This window comes from Genypterus blacodes, unplaced genomic scaffold, assembly GCF_046128005.1.
Source record: "Genypterus blacodes isolate CSIRO-AG114 ecotype Tasmania unplaced genomic scaffold, CSIRO-AGI_Gbla_v1 ptg000030l_1, whole genome shotgun sequence".
NCBI classification, from domain to species: domain Eukaryota; kingdom Metazoa; phylum Chordata; class Actinopteri; order Ophidiiformes; family Ophidiidae; genus Genypterus; species Genypterus blacodes.
The window spans coordinates 2,087,501-2,108,294 of NW_027466843.1; the positions used below are offsets into that span (position 1 = coordinate 2,087,501).

At 44.1% G+C, this 20,794-nt stretch overlaps 4 protein-coding genes across 5 annotated transcripts in view; 2 read left to right on the forward strand and 2 right to left on the reverse strand.

The window, feature by feature from the left end:
* gnav1 (guanine nucleotide binding protein (G protein) alpha v1) overlaps positions 1-3,833 on the forward strand; it is a 10,928-nt gene extending 7,095 nt beyond the window's left edge. The window contains exons 6-9 of the mRNA XM_076145755.1: positions 1,916-2,045; positions 2,184-2,255; positions 3,074-3,161; positions 3,577-3,833. Coding sequence (XP_076001870.1) covers positions 1,916-2,045; positions 2,184-2,255; positions 3,074-3,161; positions 3,577-3,767 — 481 coding nt within the window. The 3' untranslated portion in view covers positions 3,768-3,833. The remainder of the gene's footprint in view (positions 1-1,915; positions 2,046-2,183; positions 2,256-3,073; positions 3,162-3,576) is intronic.
* An 808-nt stretch (positions 3,834-4,641) lies between these two features.
* Positions 4,642-6,874, reverse strand: npb (neuropeptide B). The gene is made up of 2 exons (XM_076145756.1): positions 5,695-6,874; positions 4,642-5,265 (listed from the first exon to the last, which is right to left on the reverse strand). The coding sequence occupies exons 1-2, from the start codon at positions 5,956-5,958 to the stop codon at positions 5,137-5,139; spliced, it is 393 nt and encodes a 130-aa protein (XP_076001871.1). The 5' UTR covers positions 5,959-6,874; the 3' UTR covers positions 4,642-5,136.
* Positions 6,875-6,962: 88 nt separating this feature from the next.
* sgsh (N-sulfoglucosamine sulfohydrolase (sulfamidase)) lies at positions 6,963-12,646 on the reverse strand. The gene is made up of 9 exons (XM_076145753.1): positions 12,378-12,646; positions 12,026-12,186; positions 11,811-11,916; positions 11,345-11,682; positions 10,945-11,026; positions 10,637-10,840; positions 8,078-8,244; positions 7,769-7,986; positions 6,963-7,435 (listed from the first exon to the last, which is right to left on the reverse strand). Exons 1-9 carry the CDS (start codon positions 12,466-12,468, stop codon positions 7,252-7,254), a joined length of 1,551 nt encoding a protein of 516 aa, XP_076001868.1. The 5' UTR covers positions 12,469-12,646; the 3' UTR covers positions 6,963-7,251.
* A 46-nt stretch (positions 12,647-12,692) lies between these two features.
* Positions 12,693-18,251, forward strand: slc26a11 (solute carrier family 26 member 11). Of its 2 annotated transcripts, XM_076145750.1 has the most exons (14): positions 12,702-12,874; positions 13,776-14,099; positions 14,351-14,543; positions 14,838-14,923; positions 15,031-15,253; positions 15,391-15,569; positions 15,686-15,758; positions 15,880-15,991; positions 16,082-16,137; positions 16,448-16,588; positions 16,707-16,834; positions 17,282-17,381; positions 17,511-17,644; positions 18,095-18,251. In XM_076145750.1, exons 2-14 carry the CDS (start codon positions 13,902-13,904, stop codon positions 18,209-18,211), a joined length of 1,740 nt encoding a protein of 579 aa, XP_076001865.1. In that variant the 5' UTR covers positions 12,702-12,874; positions 13,776-13,901; the 3' UTR covers positions 18,212-18,251. The 2 variants fall into 2 exon arrangements, with proteins under 2 accessions (XP_076001866.1, XP_076001865.1); XM_076145751.1 differs by lacking the exons at positions 16,707-16,834; positions 17,511-17,644; positions 18,095-18,251 and having other exon boundaries at positions 12,693-12,874; positions 17,282-17,371.
* The last annotated feature ends 2,543 nt before the right edge of the window (positions 18,252-20,794 follow it).

Sequence of the window (20,794 nt, forward strand, 5' to 3'; positions counted from 1 at the left end):
GTATCAATAAAATCAGATTATTCTGTCGCTCTGTCTGGCTAATGTCTACCTGAGGATCAAATCTTCTCCTCTCCTCCTCCCACAATAACAAGCCGCTCTTCATCGCTGCTCCGCACGGCGTTCCTTATGAAATTGTAGGAATAAAACACATCAACTTGGCTTTTCATAAGCTTTCTGTTTAGCATATAAACACGGTAGAGGGACAGTTCATCAGACAGACGACTTCAGTGTGCGTCGTCTCTCTTTCACATGCTGACGTGTCCTGTTGGTCTTTGTCTCTCAACTGGCTCACGTTTGGTGTCTGTGGGCCGATTCCAGTAAATGATGGGTTCGGCTGCTTCACAAAGTGTGTGTGTGTGTGTGTGTGTGTGTGCGTGTGTAAGTGCGTGTGTAAGTGTGTGTGGTACAGACCGATCGAGCCCTGGGGTTAATGAAGAGTTTAGCATAAGTGGTTGGATGTAATTACTTCAAAGTAGGAAACAAAAAAAGCTCATTAACCGGATTTGGAGACGGAGATGGTGTGTGTGTGTGTGTGTGTGTGTGTTAGTGTCTTTGCGGGATAATGTCAGAGATGTGATGATACACATGCAAGGACTCAGTAAATTCAACTGATTTGCATTAGCATTATTATTGTTAAGGTGGCGCTGCAATAGCCGCAGTTACGCTTTGGCCTAAAATGCTGTCTCATGAAAACCCTGTATCTCCATTTTTGAATTTGTGTTTGTGTGTGTGTGCGCACACTCCCAATATTCAACCCAGACACAGTCTAGTTAGCATACAGATGTGCTGTTTACCCTTTGACCCCTCAGTGTTAGAAGGGTCTCGTGTGTTTGCTCTGTCATGGTGTAATAATTGCAATTACAACTGTGTAGAGAGAGAGAGAGCGAGAGAGAGAGAGGGAAGAGGAAGTGCATTTAACCCTTAACAGGTGTCACTTGGTCTCTCTCAGGTCTCTGTGTTTTTGTTTGGATCAATGACACTCCAGTCCTGAGGCCAAGAAATATAAAGAACATGACGATAAAATGATTATCTGCTCTGTAACAACAACCAACCAAAGCCTGATGTAGACTCAACTAACTGATTGATTAATACCTCCACCAAGGATGCATTTTTGAGGGGACGGTGTAGACAGTGCTCCCTCTCTCCCTCTCTTTCTCTCCCCCCCCCCCTCTCTCTTCTTCTCTTTGGAGAACATTGACCTTTAAGTTCTTTGTGCTGCAGTGTTGTGATTGTGTAGGGGAAATGTTATGTTGTGTATGTCCACAGGGAAAATTGAAACCAGGGACACAGTCTGCAGAGACGTGACTCGCTTGTCTTGGGTGTGTGTGTGTGTGTGTGTGTGTGTGTGTGTGTGTGTGTGTGTGTGTGTCCCATATCTGAGAAAAATCTGACCTTGGCCAAACCAATACTATCCGTCATTGATTAGAGGCGGCTTTCCATCACTTCGCTTACTGAGATCATTCCCACAGCTGTGCCTCTGTGTGTCACACGCACAAACACACACACACACACACACACACACACACACACACACACACACACACACACACACTGGCAAAGCTGGAAAAGCACACACTGAAACAAAACAAAAACAATGTATGTATTGAAAAAGTTAATAGGTCGTCTGCTGAGAGAAGGAGAGTGATGAGTTTGAATCTTCCCTCAGCAACAACAGGATTTGATTTACTTTGTTTGACTCTTAACTTGACGACTGACTGAAAGAGTTCCTCTCCTCTGTGTGTGTGTGTGTGTGTGTAACTCACACACAGTCAATCACATTGGCTTGGACTTTTTACAGTACACCATGGCTCCAGTCCCATTATCAGGATCATTAGTAGTATTATTTGTCTGTAGGTGTGACATATTAGTGACTCTAACAGTATATGATATTATTTATAAATGTGTGTGTGTGCAGGATGTACGATGTGGGAGGTCAGCGCACAGAGCGGAGGAAGTGGATCAGCTGCTTCGAGGACGTCAGGGCGGTGCTGTATGTGGTGTCGCTCAGTGGCTACGACATGACCCTGGTGGAGGACCCTGCAGTGGTACAGTCCACACTCCAGCTCACTCTTATATGCTCCCAAATCATGTTTACAGTCACTAACTGTTTGCTCTCTGATCCCCTCCACACACACACACACACACACACACACACACACACACACACACTGATATCTGTGCAGAATCGCCTGCAGGAGAGCATGAAGCTCTTCTCCTCCATCTGCAACAACGTCTTCTTCCGCAGCACGTCCATGGTGAGATTAATCATTCATCTTCTACCTCTCTCTTCCTCTTCCTCCATATGCTTCAATTACATTTATGTACTTGGATTAGAATTCCTAGATGTCTGTCTGTCTCCATTAAGCAACAATAACACTGATATGTTTGAGGAATGCTTTTTCCTCACACACAGACACACACACACACTGTCTGAGTGGTCTGTCACTCATAATTAAACAGTAATTTGGAACCACTGTGGGCTCTAGTGTGGCGACATCTTCCCCTCTGCATGTTTTTCCATTCTGGCTTCTGGTAAATTATCGTATTAAACAACTGTGGAACAAACTCATTCAATTTATTCCACTTAAGTTCCTTTCAGAGCTCATGTGAGAGAGCACGTCCCTGCACACACACACACACACACACACACACTCTGCTCAGTCTGCCTTTTCTGATCAAAGATTTCGAAAGAGAGAACTTTTTATTTGTCTTTTAATCTGTCAATTACAAAGTCATTGGTTTGGAGACGGAGAGGAGATGTATGAGTGTGTGTGTGTGAGGGATTGATCGCCCACTGATGTGTGGAGCGATGTCATCAAAACATTATCATCCTATGTTAATATCAACACGAGCATTGATGTTCATTTTTACTCCAATATCTGTATAATTACAGTAACTAGCTGATTGATCGCTTTCATTGTTTGCTCTGTTCTTACATTCCTTCATGTGGGAATCATTAAATCCAATCAGCACATTCCTCCGCTCAGGTTTGGGTGTATCGATTCAGAGAGGTGTGGCAATCATCTTAAGGCTTTGGCTGATTTGGATCTCCTCTTTTTCTTTTTTCGTGCAGATTTTATTCATGAACAAGATCGATCTGTTCCAAGAAAAGATTTTACACTCTGCACGACACCTGCGACTTTACCTGCCTCAGTTTAAAGGTAAGACTGAGTTTGGAACAGAGCAGCTGATCAGTTCATTTCTGCTGTTCTTCTGATATCGTAAGAAATCTGCCGGTGTAAACAAGATCTTGTTGTTTATTTGGTTTAGATAAATGATGTTTTTAATATGTAATGGAAGGGTCATTGCGCGTGCACACACACACACACACACAGACACACACACACACACACACACACACACACACACACACACACACACACCCATTCATCTAGCTACACACCTTTAAGGCCTTGGTCTTACCTTGGCGCAGGTAAAAGTAGCAGCACAACAACACTGAAAACACGAGTTAGATGTCAGATGTGATCATTAAAGGATTCCTTGTGGGATTTGATGATATCACATCTCCACCTCGACCCTCAGTCTGACCCAGTCTCTCTCTCTCTCTCTCTCCAGGTGCAGACTGCGACGTGGACTCGGCGGCTCGCTTCATCGCCGCCGCCTTCGTCTCCCTGAACGTCGCTGCCAGCAAACTCATCTACCACCACTTCACCACGGCGACCGACACCTCCAACATTCAGGTGGTCTTCCAAGTCGTCATGGACACCATCATCAAGGAGAACCTGGAGGCCGTGTCGCTGCTGTAGCCCCTCTCAGACTGGACTGGTCATCCGAAGCCATTTTGTGCCTGTGGCTGCAACGCTCCATCTCATGTAGCAGTGAACTTCTATACAAACAGCTTAAGTTAAGAAGGTTGTTTTGCTGTTTTTCATGCACCAATGAGTATTTCTACTTTTTTGTACTTTTATTCACTATGCAAGCCAAACTAGTCTATGAAGAGTGACGTTATGTGTTCCATTTGTCTTCCTCCTGCGCGTGGGCACGACAGAGAGGCGGCAGAGATTTACTGTTTGTCCCTTCCTCCGTGCAGCAGGGTTCACTCATGCATACCATGTTGTGTTTTCCACTCATCCATCACTAAGCTGTGTCTCCGCTGTGCACGTCCTGAGCATCACACCCTCCTTAATGGGGCTGTAATTAGTGCAAAAAGGTCCAGCGGGTTTATGTCTGTACTCCTCACCCACACCCCATTCATATGAGTTTGTGTCTCCGCGCCACATTTCCTGTCACCCTAACAATCAGTGAGGCTGCGGGGAATAACACAGTGATGGGAAGTGTGTTATCTAATTAGAAATGGGAAAAACTGCCTGTGAAGGAAATGGGAAATCATACATGAAGCTCCCAGTTAATTTCCTCCAGCAAAGCAACCACGGGGCTGTGATGCGTCAGCCAAGCATTGAGGCTCCCCTGGGTGCCCCTGTGAGCTCTGATACACATCCAGTAAGAATCAGGAGTGGGAATGGAGAGAAACGCCAACAAGTGCCTTATAACATTGTAATAACAATGTATCAACCATGACAACTGTTTATGCTGTAGTGTAATTAAAATACCGTTTGGTGTGTGTGTATGGTAATTGTATGTGTGTATTTGTCCTCCTGTTGACATTTCATTCTGCTTCTCTTTGAATCTTCAAATCTGCTTGTCTATTGTTTGATCATCATTCTACTGAGTGGAGCTCCACTATAAAATACATTCAAGTGACTTTAGTGGATCATCTTTCATGTTGCATCTCGTTTTTTGAGGACATAAACAAATGTATAGCCCACATCAAAGTTGCCAGTGTTTGTTCATTTTAATAGATAAAATAAATTAAAAATAATTTCCAACAAATCCGCTCTGCGCTCAATTTTATGGACATTTAATATCGCCTATAGTTTGGCAGTTTTGGGACATAATAAACACAGAATCAATTAACATCTCACACAGTTTCTTTTTTTCTTTTTTTTTACAATGTTAATGTTTTAAATGACAAACGAACATTCAGAAAGTCTGCAGCGGTCCATCAGCGTAAAGGGGCTTTAACATCTTTAACCACCGCGTCCCACCATCCAGCTCATCCGCCCCCCACGCGGCTCCGTGTGAAGCCCCGGTTCCGGTGGTGTGTGTAGAGGGGACTCACGCGGACAGACAGTCCAGGGAGTCCAGGGTGATGAAGACATCCGCTTTGCACTGGAAGGTACCCGTCCCGTCCCGCAGCAGCTCGCAGCTCTTCAGGTTTGGGGAGATGTCCTTCACACAGATGGCCTGGGGGAGGAAGGAAGTCACAGCGATCAGAAATGCAACTTCATTTATAAGGCAGCAACGTATTAAGACATTTTTCAGAGGATGTCTCACTTTTACAGCTTTGATTGCTGTGATTTCCCTCTCTGCACTGCGCCTTTACGCACCAATTAAACCTCTCCCTCTATTCTATTTCCGCCTACACTTCAAGCCCATGTGACGACAACATTACATTAAACATCTGTAATCAATGTAAAATACTTCGTTTGATTACTTGGTGGCACATTCATGCTGTTCTAAAACTGCAGACTGGAATAGAAAGCAGATTTTACGCACGGGATTCCATGTCATTTGAACGCATCTGCACTAAGCTCACTCATATGTGTGTATCTGCAGCAGTCGTGCGTGTGTGTGTCTGTGTCTGTGTGTGTGCGTGTGTGTGTGTGTCCTCACCATGCTCTTCAGGATGGACACCTGTTTGCTGCTCTCTGGTATCCCGCTGTTGCCCGCCGTCTCCCCGCTGTCCATCAGCGTCTCCTCGGACTCGGACCTGCGGACGTACGGTGACCTCCTAATGCCGGACAGCAAACCGGAGGCGCGACCCACCGAGTAGTAGCTGGGCCCGGTGGACTGCTTGTACCAAGCCTCGACCGGGTGACAGGAGATGAGCAGAGACACTCCGACACACACTACCGCGAACCGCACTGACCTCTCCATGTCTGGCGCGTAATGACGCAGAGATATCAACGGAGCTTTTGCTGGTGCGTTTTCGTGCTTACTTTCTGTCCTGGTTAAGCTTTGGTGTGATGGTCGCAAAAGTTTGTGGAGTTTATATAGGAAGGCTGGGCGACGTTATGGTGACACACAACGTTCGACAAATCAAAAAGTGAAGTGGGCGGATGATGTTTCGCCTTTACGAGAGAAGCGACAGCGAGGAGAATTGATCCGTTTGTGATGCGGGGGTGGGATGTGTGTGTTCGTGCGTATGTATGTTGTGTTACTGAGTGTTGGGGTGGCGGACAGGGACGTCAGTGGCCTCTGACGCTCAGCAGGTCGAGTAAAGACGTAGGAGGATCCACACTGTGTCGCTATTTTCACGTTAATTTCAACGTGTTCATCCGTCTAAACGCACTTGAATCCATCATTGATTCTGGCCTTTTTTAGATATAAACTTAATTGTTCCGTACGGTTTAGTTATACGTTTGAAAAAAAAAAAAAAAAACATGAAACGTGGACATTATAGGCCGGACAACAAAGCGTTCGGACAGATCAAAGCGCACAAAAGAGCAGATCGATAAACATGAATGAATTATCGACTGAAATTGTGTTGGGTTTCAGCAGGACTGTGAGTAAGTCTCACTTCAAAGTGGAGCTCTGGGACTTGTATCGATACAAACACTTTTACGCATCGATTTAACGACATCACCGTCACGCGTCAGGAACTCAGCCGGGCGTGTGTGGAGTCAGCGGGGAGAGCAAGTGATGAAGAGGTTTACAAACAAAGGAGAGAAGCTTTTACGTTATAGTTCGTAGAACTTAGAAAACATCTGTAAGCATATTGTTTCCCATTAAATAAGGTTATATGGTGGTCTGGATCCACCTTAAATGATGAGGAGTAGGAGGAAGAGGCGGAGGAGGGGGAGGAGGAGGAGGAGGAGGAGGGCTGCTGCCTAAAGGACAGCAGAACATAAAGATGAAGATGGAATAAACTCATTACGGCGTTTCTGTCTGAAGACAAAATTTTGTTTAATCTTAAAAAACAAAATCAACACTGACATATGAAAATGTCTAAATATAAACATCTGCATTTAAAAGGTGTGTGTTCAGTAACACAAACATCATTAAAGGTATAAACACACACACACACACACACACACACACACACACACCCACACACACACACACACACACACACACACACACACACACACACACACACAGTCTCTTACGTCAAAGTCAGTATAATTCGTGCTGAACTTCCTCACGCTTGCAGGCAGTGTGTGGAGCCTGTCAGAGTCCGTTGTATAGTGGTCTGCAGTGCGGCTCTAGCTTGTCCTCCAACACATAGTCTGGTCCACAGACCCAAGGGTCCCCCGTCTCCCACTGCCACTTCTGCAGACTCTGCCTCAGGCTCTCCAGCACGGCGCTGTGGGACGGATCGGACGCCAGGTTCCTGGTCTCCCACGGGTCCGTCCTGTGTGGACAAGTGAGTCAACACAGCAATGAGAAAGGATTCTATGGTGAGTATCAGGTTGGGTTAGAACACAGAAATGGACCTTTGAAGCAAACACTCAAACGGACCAAGATAAAGATAAAGATGGATAAAGATGGATAAAGACACCATCAGTGTGTGTCAGCATTCTGTTTGTTTCCTCACATGGATTAGATTCATTTTGAGGACTGTTCTTTACTTCCAGTGGCACAAAAAAGGAAACGCATTTTGAAATTGACACTGGAGGGTCAATGGTTTGTATTGATCTGAACTTTTGACTTTATTGACCTCTCTCTCTCCCTCTCTCCCTCTCACCTGGTGTGGTAAAGCTCCCAGCGCTCTCTGTAGTAATACTGCTGCAGGCTCTTGAACCAATGTGTCGGCTGACTCAGTCTGGTGCGGTTCAGCAGGTCCTGGAAGGTTGGAGACACGTAGAAGTCCTGGTCTATGGGGAAGGGCATGAGGTAGTTTAGGTTGTGAAGGAGGTGGTAGGCCCCCTGGTGGACAGAGCGGATCGGGTAGTACATGGTCACCTGGAATTACAAGGAGAAGCTTGTGATCGTGCTGGTCAGTATTCTGTATAGTGTTTTTTGACAGTGCAGGTGTCCTGTAAGACTGGCCGACCTCGTGGAGGGACTGGCTGGCGTAAACTGTGTGCCAGCCGCTGGGCTCGGCGACCAGAGCGGGCAGCAGGGAGCGACCGGTGAGGTGGACCGGGGCTCCCGGGCTGCCGGGCAGACTGTAAGGCGGGTAAGGAACAGAGAACCAGTCAAGAATAGTGGGAGTGATGTCTGCGGGAAGAAAGAGGAGGACAAAGGACAGGAGTGAGAGAGAGAAAGAGAGAGAGAGAGGTCACACATGCTGATATACTCTATAGAGACATGTAGTCGTTTAGTAGAAGCTGAGTTAAAAAAGCATATATTCATCATCTGTTTCAGCAGTTGACATTGAGTTAAACCATGTCACAATAAAGCTATATAAGTTCTACAGTCTAATTTAGTAGCTTTTGTAATATTGGGACATTTTGACTTTGGCACTTCTTGTGCTAATTGAAAAATGACCTCAGTGACATTTTAAATCTGTGATCATGGCCATTCATGCATAAGCATGCTGACACACAATCAGGTGACTGTCGCATGAGAGGGATTGAGGTACAAGAAAACTAGGTCAGTCACATTCACTTTTTTGACATTTCTTGACTCTGTACTTTAACTCTTTTTAGTGACTTTACTGTTTTCTGTATTTTTACTCTTTTTAGTAACTTTGCTGTTTTTTAGTAATTTTACTCTTTTTAGTAACTTTACTCTTTTAAGTAACTTTACTCTTTTCTGTGCTCTTACTCTTTTTAGTAATGTTACTCTTTTAAGTAAGGCTACACTTTTCTGTACTTTTACTCTTTTAAGTAAGTTTACTCTTTTTAGTAATTTTACTCTTTTCTGTACTTTTACTCTTTTTAGTAATTTTACTCTTTTCTGTACTTTGACTCTTTTTAGTAATTTTACTCTTTTTAGCACTTTTACTCTTTTCTGTACTTTTACTCTTTTTAGTAACTTTACTCTTTTTAGTAATTTTACTCTTTTTAGTAACTTTACTATTTTCTGTACTTTTACTCTTTTTAGTAACTTCACTATTTTCTGTACTTTTACTCTTTAGTAAGTTTACTCTTTTTAGTACTTTTACTCTTTTCTGTACTTTTACTCTTTTTAGTAACTTCACTCTTTTTAGTAAGTTTACTCTTTTTAGTAAGTTTCCTCTTTTTAGTACTTTTACTCTTTTCTGTACTTTTACTCTTTTAAGTAAGTTTACTCTTTTTAGTAAGTTAACTCTTTTTAGTACTTTTACTCTTTTCTGTACTTTTACTCTTTTTAGTAACTTTACTCTTTTCTGTACTTTTACTCTTTTTAGAAATTTTACTCTTTTCTGTACTTTTACTCTTTTGAGTAAGTTTACTTTTTAGTAATTTTACTCTTTTCTGTACTTTTCCTCTTTTTAGTAACTTCACTCTTTTTAGTTATTTTACTCTTTTTAGTAACTTCACTATTTTTAGTTATTTTACTCTTTTTAGTTACTTTACTCTTTTCTGTACTTTTACTCTTTTTAGTTACTTAAATCTTTACTGTACTTTTACTCTTTCTAGTAACTTAACTCTTAAAAGTAACTTTAGTCTAAAAATGTAACTTAACTCTAACAAGTAACTTCACAAAAAGGAGTAAAGTTCCTTAAAAGAGTGAAATGACTCAGAGTAAAAGTACAGAAAAGAGTTAAGTTACTAAAAAGAGTAAAAGTACAGAAAGAGTAAAGTTACTAAAAACAGTAAAAGTACTATAAAAGAGTAAAGTTACTAAAAAAGAGTAAAAGGACAGAAAAGAGTAAAGTAACTAAAAAGAGTATAGTTACTTAAAAGAGTCAAAATACAGAAAAGAGTAAAGTTACTAAAAAGAGTAAAGTTACCTAAAAGAGTAAAGTCACTAAAAAGCCTGACACACTGAAAATGTGTACAGGAAAAAATATGCTCATGTTGCTGAATTGAAGAGATTTTGATACCATCATTTTGTAAATGTTCACACAAAAGACGCTTATTCAGAGGGTTTGGGTGGAGAATAAGCCATGTGGATAAATGTCACTAATAATGTTAAACATGAGTAGCTCCCGGACACATTTATATTGTCAAAGTAGCTCTCGGAGGCAAAAAGGTTGGAGACCCCTGCTCTACAGCATCTCTTCATCTTTAAACTCTACACAACATATTAAGAGAGAATACACTCTTGATATTAGAACACAGTACTTTCACATCACATGACACAGCTCTGTCTCCCTCTTGTGGCCACATGGAGCACATCAGTGAGAAACTCTTCTCCTTTTCACACCAAATCAATCATATTTCATTTGTTTTAGTCAGCTTAAAAGCAACAGAGACGGTGTATGTGCGTGTTTCTGGGCATGATAATGTAACTGGAGCAGATAAGCAACTACAGCCATGGATTTCATTTTCCTCATCTTCTCAGGAGGCCTATTTCCATAAGCTACTCCATAAGCTGGTTTGTTCTGCAAATCCTGCATGCAAACATACAAACATACACGCAATGTAGCTCATTTGGTTATATCTCCTGTTGCCACGGAAATCACTGAGGCCTCCATGTTGCAGCCTCTCCACCCTCTGCCTCTCCACCCTCTGTCTCTTACCCAGCAGGCTGACGTAGGCCTGGCTGCTGTTGCCCCATCGATCCCGGTGCTCCGGTGAGGAAACCAGCATGGGCTCTGCCGTACCGGAGCGATACAGGTTGGTTCTGCCGTTAGGGAAAGGAATTCCGTTATCCGAGCTGTAGAGGATCAGAGTGTCATTCTCATAGCCGGCGTCTCTCAACTCCTGAAGAACCAAACCGATACCTGCAGAGGGAGAGAACACCATGAAAGTTTGGTGTTTCACTTTGCAGGACTCTTGTTCTTTCTGTGTTTGTGTATCGAGCATGAGCTTTTTCTCACACACACACCCTGGTCCAGCCTGCTGACCGTGGTGTACTGTGCAGCTATGTCAGCTCGTGCTGCAGGTGTGTCGGGCACAAAGGGAGGAACCTGGAGCACATAGGAAGATCAAGACAGATCAAAGTTTAGCTGCTTGAAAGGTTCTGAACAAAACGACAACAAAAACAATTTCCAATAAATGCAAAGCATCAACATATTCCCAAAATGTAGTTTGGCTTGAGAGCGGATCATAGATGTGAGATGAAACAAAAAGGTTCATCAAGTTCTTTCTATTCAAATGCAGCTAGTTCTGCATTTTTGGACACAACAAAGCCAAGAATTCCCAAAAATGACGAGAATTCATCCTGAAATGTCCCAAATTTCATGGCGATCGAGACTGACAAACAAAGATCGACTCCTGTGACTGACCTGCACTTGATCCGGTGTGTAGTATTCCGGCGTCCAGTCTATAATTCTACCCATTCCCATTTCACCGTTCCCAAACTTCTCGCAGAACGCTCCGTACTGAGGCTGGGAATGTCCACATCGGTGAGGGTCGTGGAACGCCACGTAGAGGAAGAAAGGCCTCTCTTCCCGCTTGCCGCCCTGAAAGGCTTCCTCCCTGTGCGTCTGGAAAAATTTCCGCACCAGGAGTTTGATGCGACTGATATTCCGGCCCACCTGGAGGACAGAGTTGTTCTCCTCCGTGTAGGCAAAGTCAAAGGGGTAAACAGATCCAGGGCCCACGTGCTTCTTCCCGATCACACCTGAGGGAGGAGGTGGAGATCAGGATTCACACGTCTTTTGTCTTTCCCATCCGTGATTTCATTTAATGTGGAAACAGCTGAGAGACACAATGTTTGAATGAATGATTACATGTTAGCACACGCCTCACCTGTGTGTACGTCGGCTCGGCTGAGGAGCAGCGGCAGGCTTTGCACTCCGTCAAATGAGTTGAAGTGATGAACACCCTGATGAAGGCCGTACATGCCGTTCTGATGCTGAGACAACAAGACGAATACATCTCTCAAGATCACATATGAAAGTGTGTGTTTATGAGAGAGAGAATGTGTATGAGTGTGTGTGTGTGTGTGTGTGTGTGTGTGTTACCTGTGGCAGGCCGGTGAGGATGGTGGAGCGGCTAGGGGAGCAGCTGCTGACAGATGTGAAGGCGTTGTTGAACATCAGGCTGCGTTGGGCCAGAGAGCGCAGGTGAGGAGTGTGAACCACAGAGTTGTTGTAAACATCCGTCTCAAAGCCCGCGTCATCCGCTGAGAACAGGCATTCAAAGGTTAATGGATCGATAGAACGACTTCATATTCAATAACCGATCATTATGAGATACAAACTAAACTGCCTTGATTGGTTTTAATGGAATAAAATGTTGATATGTGAAGATTTTTGTTCACGTGTAACTTATCGTTCATTCATATGAGTTTTAGTTGAGAATTCTCGCACTCACCAATGATCAGAAGCACATTTCTCGTTTTCGACTCCCCGGTGCGAGACGAAGACAACATGAGAAACAAAGTGAACACACAGACACGCAGCATGATGAATCTGGAGGAGTTTGGACTGGAGGCAAACCTTCGGCCTCAGTTCAGGCTCACAGGAGTAAACGTCCCGACTGTTTGTCTTTGAACGCAACATGAAACATGGACCAAACTATGAAAACAAAACAATCGAACTAACAACACAACTCCGTTAGCAGGACAGGGTTTCCTGAAACAATCTAAGCCACGCCCACTTCCATCATGTGATACTGGTCACGTGACAAAGCAGCTCGCGGAAATTCACACGCATAGACTCTCTCTCTCTCTTTCTCCCCTATGTCTCTCTCTCTGTCTCTGTGTCTTTGTAGTTTTGGGGAAGTGGTATCAGTGGAGAGAACTGCAGCGCTTTGATTTGGATTCCTGTAAAAATCACAGCAGAATGTAAAAGGAGAGACGATCACACCGGGTAAGAGTCCACCAAATCGCGAGCTATTCTATTCTATTGTAAATATGTTCTGTTCACACACACACACCAAATGATTTCTGTTCTTCTCTAATGTTTTCTCTAAGGTTCCGTATTTTTACGACACTAACTACATTACATTACCATCATTTGGCAGACGCTTTTATCCAAAGCGACTTACATTACATTACCACCCTTCGCAGAGGGGGGAGCAATTGAGGGTTCGGTGCCTTGCTCAGAGGCACCTCGGCAGGGACTCGAACCGGCAACCCTCCGGTTCTTAAGCGGAAGCTCTACCCACTCGACTACTGCCTCCCAACTAACTAGTAATACTGTAGGAAGCAAACTACCTGCTTAGTATGATGTGTTTACTTTATCAGGTTACTATGCCAGAATTAGGAATATTAGTTTAAATGTGTTGCTGCTTGTGGGAGATTATGGAGACATGACACCTGCTGAAAGCGGATCTGTCATATGATGATCATATGACAGGTCAGAGGTCACCCAGGCTGCGTTTGACCTCAGAGCAGACAAAATCACAGCTATAGAATAAAATGTGATGAAATCTAACACACACACTCCAGAATAAGCGTCACTGTGGCCGCTGCATCAGGCAAAAGCCCCTCGAAGGTTCGTTGGTAACATGTTATTGTTATTACATGACAATGTGAATATGAATGTGTGGCATCTGCTCGCTTTGAAATGTTGGGTGTTGTTTCAGGAAAGCACACACACACACACACACACACACACCTTCATTCTACAAACATACAAATAGACTACCTGTGTTTGTCTTCCTGCTCCGCCACTATGAAGGAGGATTCTAAGGAGGTGCAATAAAGTAAGATAAACCCTGACACACATGTAAATACTTGAGATTCTATTCTTCCTTTCTGTCCCTCAGCATTATACGGCTTTCATTCATCTGTGTGTGATGATGGCGTCATGAGAGGAACACTTGTGCGCTTGCTGCAGCTCTGCATTCCAACTTTTTGGCGACCACTATCTCCTCACCTTTAACCCCAGTAAGATGGATCAACCTCTGCTGGGACAAGTTCGTAACTGCTGGTCCTACAACTGCCTGAGGACCTGGCTCCCCATCCTGTCCTGGCTACCCAGGTACAACCTGAGGTGGCTTCAGATGGACCTGATCGCCGGGCTGACGGTGGGGCTGACGGTGGTGCCTCAGGCTCTGGCCTACGCTGAGGTAGCAGGTCTCCCCGTGCAGGTGAAGCTCAGAGTCAAGACGCCGCAGCAGGAGACGTGCTGATTGGCTGATTGTTGCTTTGGTCCTTTTTTGTCATTGTCCAGTATGATGTCATAGTTTTCAGTGTTTTTTCCTCCATATATACATTCCTTTTCCCTCCAATGCTCGAAAATGTTCCACAATTAATAACAGATTTGAGTGTTAATGTGTCTGCTCCCATTTCTCATCCAGGCTCAGAAAGTTCAATTGAATGAAAGTGTGTTCCTCCACAGTTTGGGCTCTACTCTGCCTTCATGGGGGGCTTCATCTACCCCCTCCTGGGCACCTCCAAGGACGTGACGCTGGGTCCCACGGCCATCATGTCCCTGCTGTGCTTCACGGTGGTGGGGGGGCAGCCGAGCCGGGCGGTGCTGCTCAGCCTGCTGTGCGGTCTCATCCAGGCTAGTATGGCCTTGCTGAGATTAGGTGAGCGAGGACAGGCCGGTGTATGAAAATCAAGTCTCTGGTTTAAGTCCTCACTTTGTACCACATGGACACTGAGGGAGACGAAACGGTCCGATGTGGACATATTTAGAATGACCTGAAGTTGACAACATAGTTACGATGACGACAAACAAACCACAGAGATTGAGACCAAGCAGGACATGAGTTTGCGTGCTGCTTTCTGCTTCCTGCCTCCATGTCTGTGACTTCCTGTGTTCACCAGAGCTCTCCAGGTTGTGTTAAGTGCCTGCGACGTCTCCTTTCATTGCTCTGTAGGCTTCCTGTTGGACTTCATCTCTTTCCCGGTGATAAAAGGCTTCACCTGTGCTGCTGCAGTGACCATAGGCTTTGGTCAGGTGCAGGTGAGAGTTTAAACAAGTGACTCACACAGGATGGCGAGCAGCTTTATGCGCTGCTCTTCTTGGCGTGGGCGCTTTGAGCTGATGGCGGGCATCTTCTCTGTGTTTAGAACATTCTGGGCCTGCATGGGATCCCCCATCAGTTCATCCTGCAGGTCTATTACACATTCCACAAGATCCCAGAGGCCAGGATAGGTGACGTGGTCCTGGGGCTGCTGTGTGTCGCCCTGCTGCTCATGCTGACGTGGATGAAGACGAGTCTGGCCTCGCAGTCTGAGGAGGCTCCTGCGTATGTGAGGGTGGCCAGGAGAACAGTGTGGGCCGTAGCTACAGGTCAGTGTATGATAGCATTAACCCGAAGACACTGCAAATTACAGCAAACTCCTACATGTTAGAATTTTCCAGGATCTTCATCTCAGTTGCTTTTGAATGTCTTTATGTCCTTCATCATGTTGTCGATGCTTGGACAGTGCGTAACGCCCTGGTGGTGGTTTGTGCGTCCGGCCTTGCTTTCTCCTGGGATGCTTACGGTCATCACGTCTTCACGATCACGGGCAAGACCACACAGGGTCTCCCGCCGTTCAGGCCGCCGCCCACCTCGGACACCACAGCCAACGGCACCGTCGTCCCCTTTGGAGAGATGGTGGAGGTGAGCGGACAGAGGGAGTAAGGGCTGGACTTTTAGTTTGTGGTTCAAGGTTCAAAGTTCAAGGTTTATGTCTCTGTGTAATGAACCTGAACTGATCTCCTCTCTGATCTGTGCAGGACTTTGGAGGAGGACTCGCTGTGATTCCTTTCATGGGCGTGCTGGAGAGCCTCGCTATTGCTAAAGCTTTTGGTGAGTGGTGTGTGTTTTTCCTCTTTTTTTCCAGCTCGTCAGCACTTTTTAAAAAATGCGGATCTGCAAATCTTTCACCAGTGTAAATCCTGGTTGTTTCTGATCTCTTGTTTGTCCTCAGCCAGCCAGAATGACTACAGGATCAACACCAACCAGGAGCTGTTGGCGATTGGTGTGACCAACATCATGGGCTCCTTTGTGTCAGCCTACCCCGTCACTGGCAGCTTTGGAAGGTGTTTGTCTTTTGTTGTGTGTGTGTGAAAGCGACAGAGCTCAGGTGTTCCATATGCGCAGTGTCAAGTGTTTATATTCCTCCATTGTAGGACAGCAGTGAACTCTCAGACAGGTGTGTGTTCCCCAGCTGGAGGAATCATCACCAGTGAGTCCAAACTCAAACTCAAATTCATTTCTCTCCATCGTCCCTCTATCTCCCTCTTGTGGCGGTCTTGTGTTATAAAATACACTCCCTTAACTCCCTTTTTAGTTTCCCCTCATTTTGTTTTTGTACGCCCCCTACTGGTTGAACCTGCACCTTCCCCCTGAACAACACAACATTTTTCTTGTTGTTACAGTCTGTTTGTTGTTTTCGTGTCATGTAATCTTTGTTGATTTTGCCAGTTTTGTATGGTTCCTGCTCCTAGCAAGAGGTGAACTGCCCCGCTAAGAGGATCTTGTGTGTCTCCTCTCAGGTGTCATAGTGTTGCTTTCCTTGGAGTTCCTCATGCCGGCATTCTACTACATCCCCAAAGCTTCTCTGGCAGCGGTCATCATCTGTGCCGTGGCTCCCATGGTGGATTACCGCGTTGTGGCTAAGATGTGGCGGATACGCAGTAGGTGTTTTAAACAAGTTCTCCTCCAGCTGTAAGCGTGTGTTTGTTGGTTGCTTCATCCTAGTGCTTGTGTGTGTGTGTGTGTGTGTGTGTGTGTGTGTGTGTGTGTGTTTCTTAGAGCTGGACCTGTTGCCTTTCACTGTGACCTTCCTGATGAGCTTCTGGCAGGTTCAGTACGGCATCATAGGAGGCGTCGCTGTGTCTGGAGCCTTGCTGCTCTACAACTTAGCCAGACCTCAATTAAAGGTGCACATGTCTGTGTGCCTGTGAGTGTGAATGTGAGCATGACGCTAAAAGGAGGTCGAAACTAAAACACTCTCCTCTTTGTGAATCCAGATATTTTTATTTTGTGGCTTTGGTATCATCAGGTTCTGTCTGCACTCTTTGGGTTTTAAGGGTTTGCTCCTCTATTTAACTGAACCATTACAACGTTTGACCTTTTAAAATAGTCAGAAAACCTTTATAACGGTGACAGTTTTGTACAAATGATCAGATAAACCTTTAAACAGTCAGTCAAGTCAAGTCAACTTGGTTTATGTTCAAAGGGCTTTACAAGTCAGGGCTGCAAAATGTGTGAGTTTGTTCTCCCATGTTAGACTCAGAACTTCTTCTTCTATCAGCTGCAGCATGATCAACATGTTTAACCCGTCGGTGACAGCAGTGTTTTGGGAACTCACCCCCTGCTGTGTGCAGGTGTGTGATCGGGGCATGCTGGTGATGGAATTGGACACAGGGCTCAGTTTTCCAGCCACAGAGTATCTGAGCCACAGCATACACACTCAGGCTCTGCAGGGTAAGGATGCTCTTTATGCTGAGAGCTGTGCACCTGGTGTCCTCAGTCCTGTTTGACTCGTTCCTCCCTCTCACATTTCACTCTTGTTTATGGTCACACTCCCCAAATGTGTCTTTAAATGTCTCCCAGCGTCTCCTCCTCGCTCTGTGGTCCTGGATTGCCATCATGTCAGTGTCATAGATTATACTGTTGTCAATGAACTCGGGGACCTGCTGAAGCAGTTCAAGCTACGAGGAGCTCAGCTGATCCTCTGCAGACTGCAGGTACTTCACTCAACTCAGCTTACTACACAGTATTCAACATCACTGCTTCATTTTCTCCGGCCTGGTCAGTTGATGGTCAGATTCCAAACACCACTGGGATTTATTTCAAACATTGCAATTCACCTTTACAATAGACTTATTAAAAGTCCAATGGTGTAATACTGAGAAACTTCCGTGTGACAGCATTTCTGCTTTCAACACATTTTCTCTCTTGTCGCTACTTTCTGAAGACAAAACTACTGCTGCCTTTTTTAGATAGACAATTATGACTTATTTCAACTTTAATGCTCTGCCCCACAACAACTGTATACCATATAAGGATTCTCTCTCTCTCTCTCTCTCTCTCTCTCTCTCTCTCTCTCTCTCTCTCTCTCTCTCTCTCTCTCTCTCTCTCTCTCTCTCTCTCTCTCTCTCTCTCTCTCTCTCTCTCTCTCTCTCTCCTTTCATCAGCCCTCTGTCCTGCAGGTTCTCCAAGCAGCTGATCTGCAGGGTCTCCAGTGTGCAGTCAGCGTGGAGGCGGCGCTCCTGATGGAGACGTGCAACCTCCAGGATTACGCATCAGAGTAACTGATTAACTAACGCATCATCATCCACTGAGTTCGGACGTTGCCCTGTGGCGGCACTGCGGTGCCAGGAACAGTGACATGCTGGTTATTTTATTTCTGGGACACTTGGGTCTTAGCACAGTTGGAAAGTGATCGCCTACCTGCAATGAATGAGTTACTGTCTGCCATCTTGTTTACCGACTGACCAACAGAGACACGCTTTGTCCAATCAGAGAAGCTTTCAGAGGAGCACTTTGAAAAGCCGACTTTCACATCCTGATCATTTTGATCAACAGCACTACAACATTAACATCACGCAACAACTTGAAACTGTCTGAAATCTTCTAATATTTTGTTTTCTATAATACCGTCTGTGTGTGTGTTTACAGGAAGTCAAACACACACTGTAGATTCCTCATTTCTTATGAAGCATCATCTTCTATAAATAAGGACACTAAATCTAATCTGGAATAAACCTTTTAGCATCTTTTAAATTTGTAGGACCAAAGAACACTGCAGAGCTATGGACCAAAATCTAGAAACAGAGAACAGGGGTGCATGAGTGTGTGAGTGGTGAACAGAGGAATAAGATGCAGGCTGAAAGCCAGAGCCTTTGAAGTTGGGTTATTTTCTTTTTTATGAGATGCCTCACTGAAGTGGAAACTATTTTATTACAATAATGCTGACTTAATCACATGACACATTTGTGGAATTATTTTTATATTGTCTATAATCTTTAAATGAATAAAGAAAGAACATTTGTCACATCCAGTATAAGTCTCTCTCTCTCTCTCTCTCTCTCTCTCTCTCTCTCTCTCTCTCTCTCTCTCTCTTTCTGTAAGTGTGTGTGTTGAGTGCTGTGGACAAAATGCTGTGAGTACACACACCTGTGGCAAAGGCAGACACATCAATCTACAATATGTTAAGTGGAAATGTAAAGTGCTGACTTTAACTTAACAGAAGATCTCAGATAATTCCAAACAATATATAAAGATAAAAAGGTGAATGTGTGCACAGCAGGAAGTTACTGATATCATATCTTCTCCCTCATAGCATAGACTGGATTGGACTCTGGGCCTGATTCCAGCTTCACCCTGTGCTCACACCATAATGAAGCTCTTATTTCATGTAAAAGGAGATAATGAATAAGATAATATTTCCCAGGTCATGGAACCTTTTATTAGTCTTATGAGGAAGTCTCCCATTTCATTCCCTCATCAGCGAGTACAAGCGAAATCCCATACTTTGTTGCGAGTCTCTGATTTTCCACTGGACAATAGAACCAAATGTGTTTGGGGGGGAGATGCTGATACGAACAGGATGTCGTGTTAGAGTCAGGACCAGGAATAAAGGTGGATTTATTGCGTAGAGCACACAACCACTCACTGGAGTTCTGTTCTATTCAAAAATCCTGTATGTTTGTTGTTGATCAAGAACATATTTTATTTGTGACTAATTAACTGCGCCGGCCCACACAATATTTCAGTCAAGTCCTTCCATATATTTCCATTCTTCTACAGTTCCTCTAGATCTCTCATATGTACGTCGACACGCTGGAAGCATTCTGAAGAACAGGCAGCATCTGCTGTTACACTGGCCTGAACATAGACAGGAGAGATGTGAGGGTCTCAACCTTTGGGTAAATTCCGTTCAGAGAGGAAACCATGATAAATGTTCACACTATTATCACACAATGGTCAGTTGTGTTTATCAAACCTTTTGGAATAATACTTGTTCTACTTTCACTCAAGCCACAAGTCAACAGCAATCAGTCGTCTGTTTCATACACTGACTGTGACCTCTGCATCCATCATCTGGACTGTGGCACATAAGACTGTGGGCAGACTGAGTAATGATCTACCAGGCTGCCTCAGAATGGGACAAGGGTTTGGCAACAAATCAGAGAAAAGATTAATTATTCACACATTCACTTCACCATTTGTTTGAATTTTGTGCTTTTTCATTCCTAAAAGTTATTAGTTCTTGTTATTATCTTGAGATGTTGCCCATAAATTAGGCCCAACATTTTTTTTTATTATGACAGTTATTTTTTCACAGATACAAATTGCCTTGAAAGATTTCTTGAATCTCTTCCAGTTTTAACTAATAATGAGTCTAACTGAGCATTGAAGACAACAGCTGTTCTTCATCCAGCATCACTTTAAAGGTCGAATCAGTAATTTATAACCTGATAACTAAATGTGTATCTAAATCTAAAGGAATTTTTCTGCATTTTGTTTAGTTGATCACAATTCACACAAGTATGAGCATATTTTATTACTTCTTCTACAGTAAATTCAATAACATTTCATTGCGAATCTCAGTATTTTGCTTGTTAGATAGTCTTGACAATCTTAATGACACTTAGTTAAGCAAAAATAATCCTTGGCTAAAAGGGCTTTCAAATTTAAAGTGTCTGTATATGTCACTAACAGCCTTGGTTCCTGTGGTGATCCTTATTTTTATATTTTTATTTCTATGACATTTCTATGCATCTTTGTCTGGGCATGCTCTCACTACGTCCATCGTCTTTAAGGCTCGTGTTGCGAAATCCATGTAATCTCACCACACCCCAGTGTTCTGTTAAGAGGAGAAAGCACCAAGT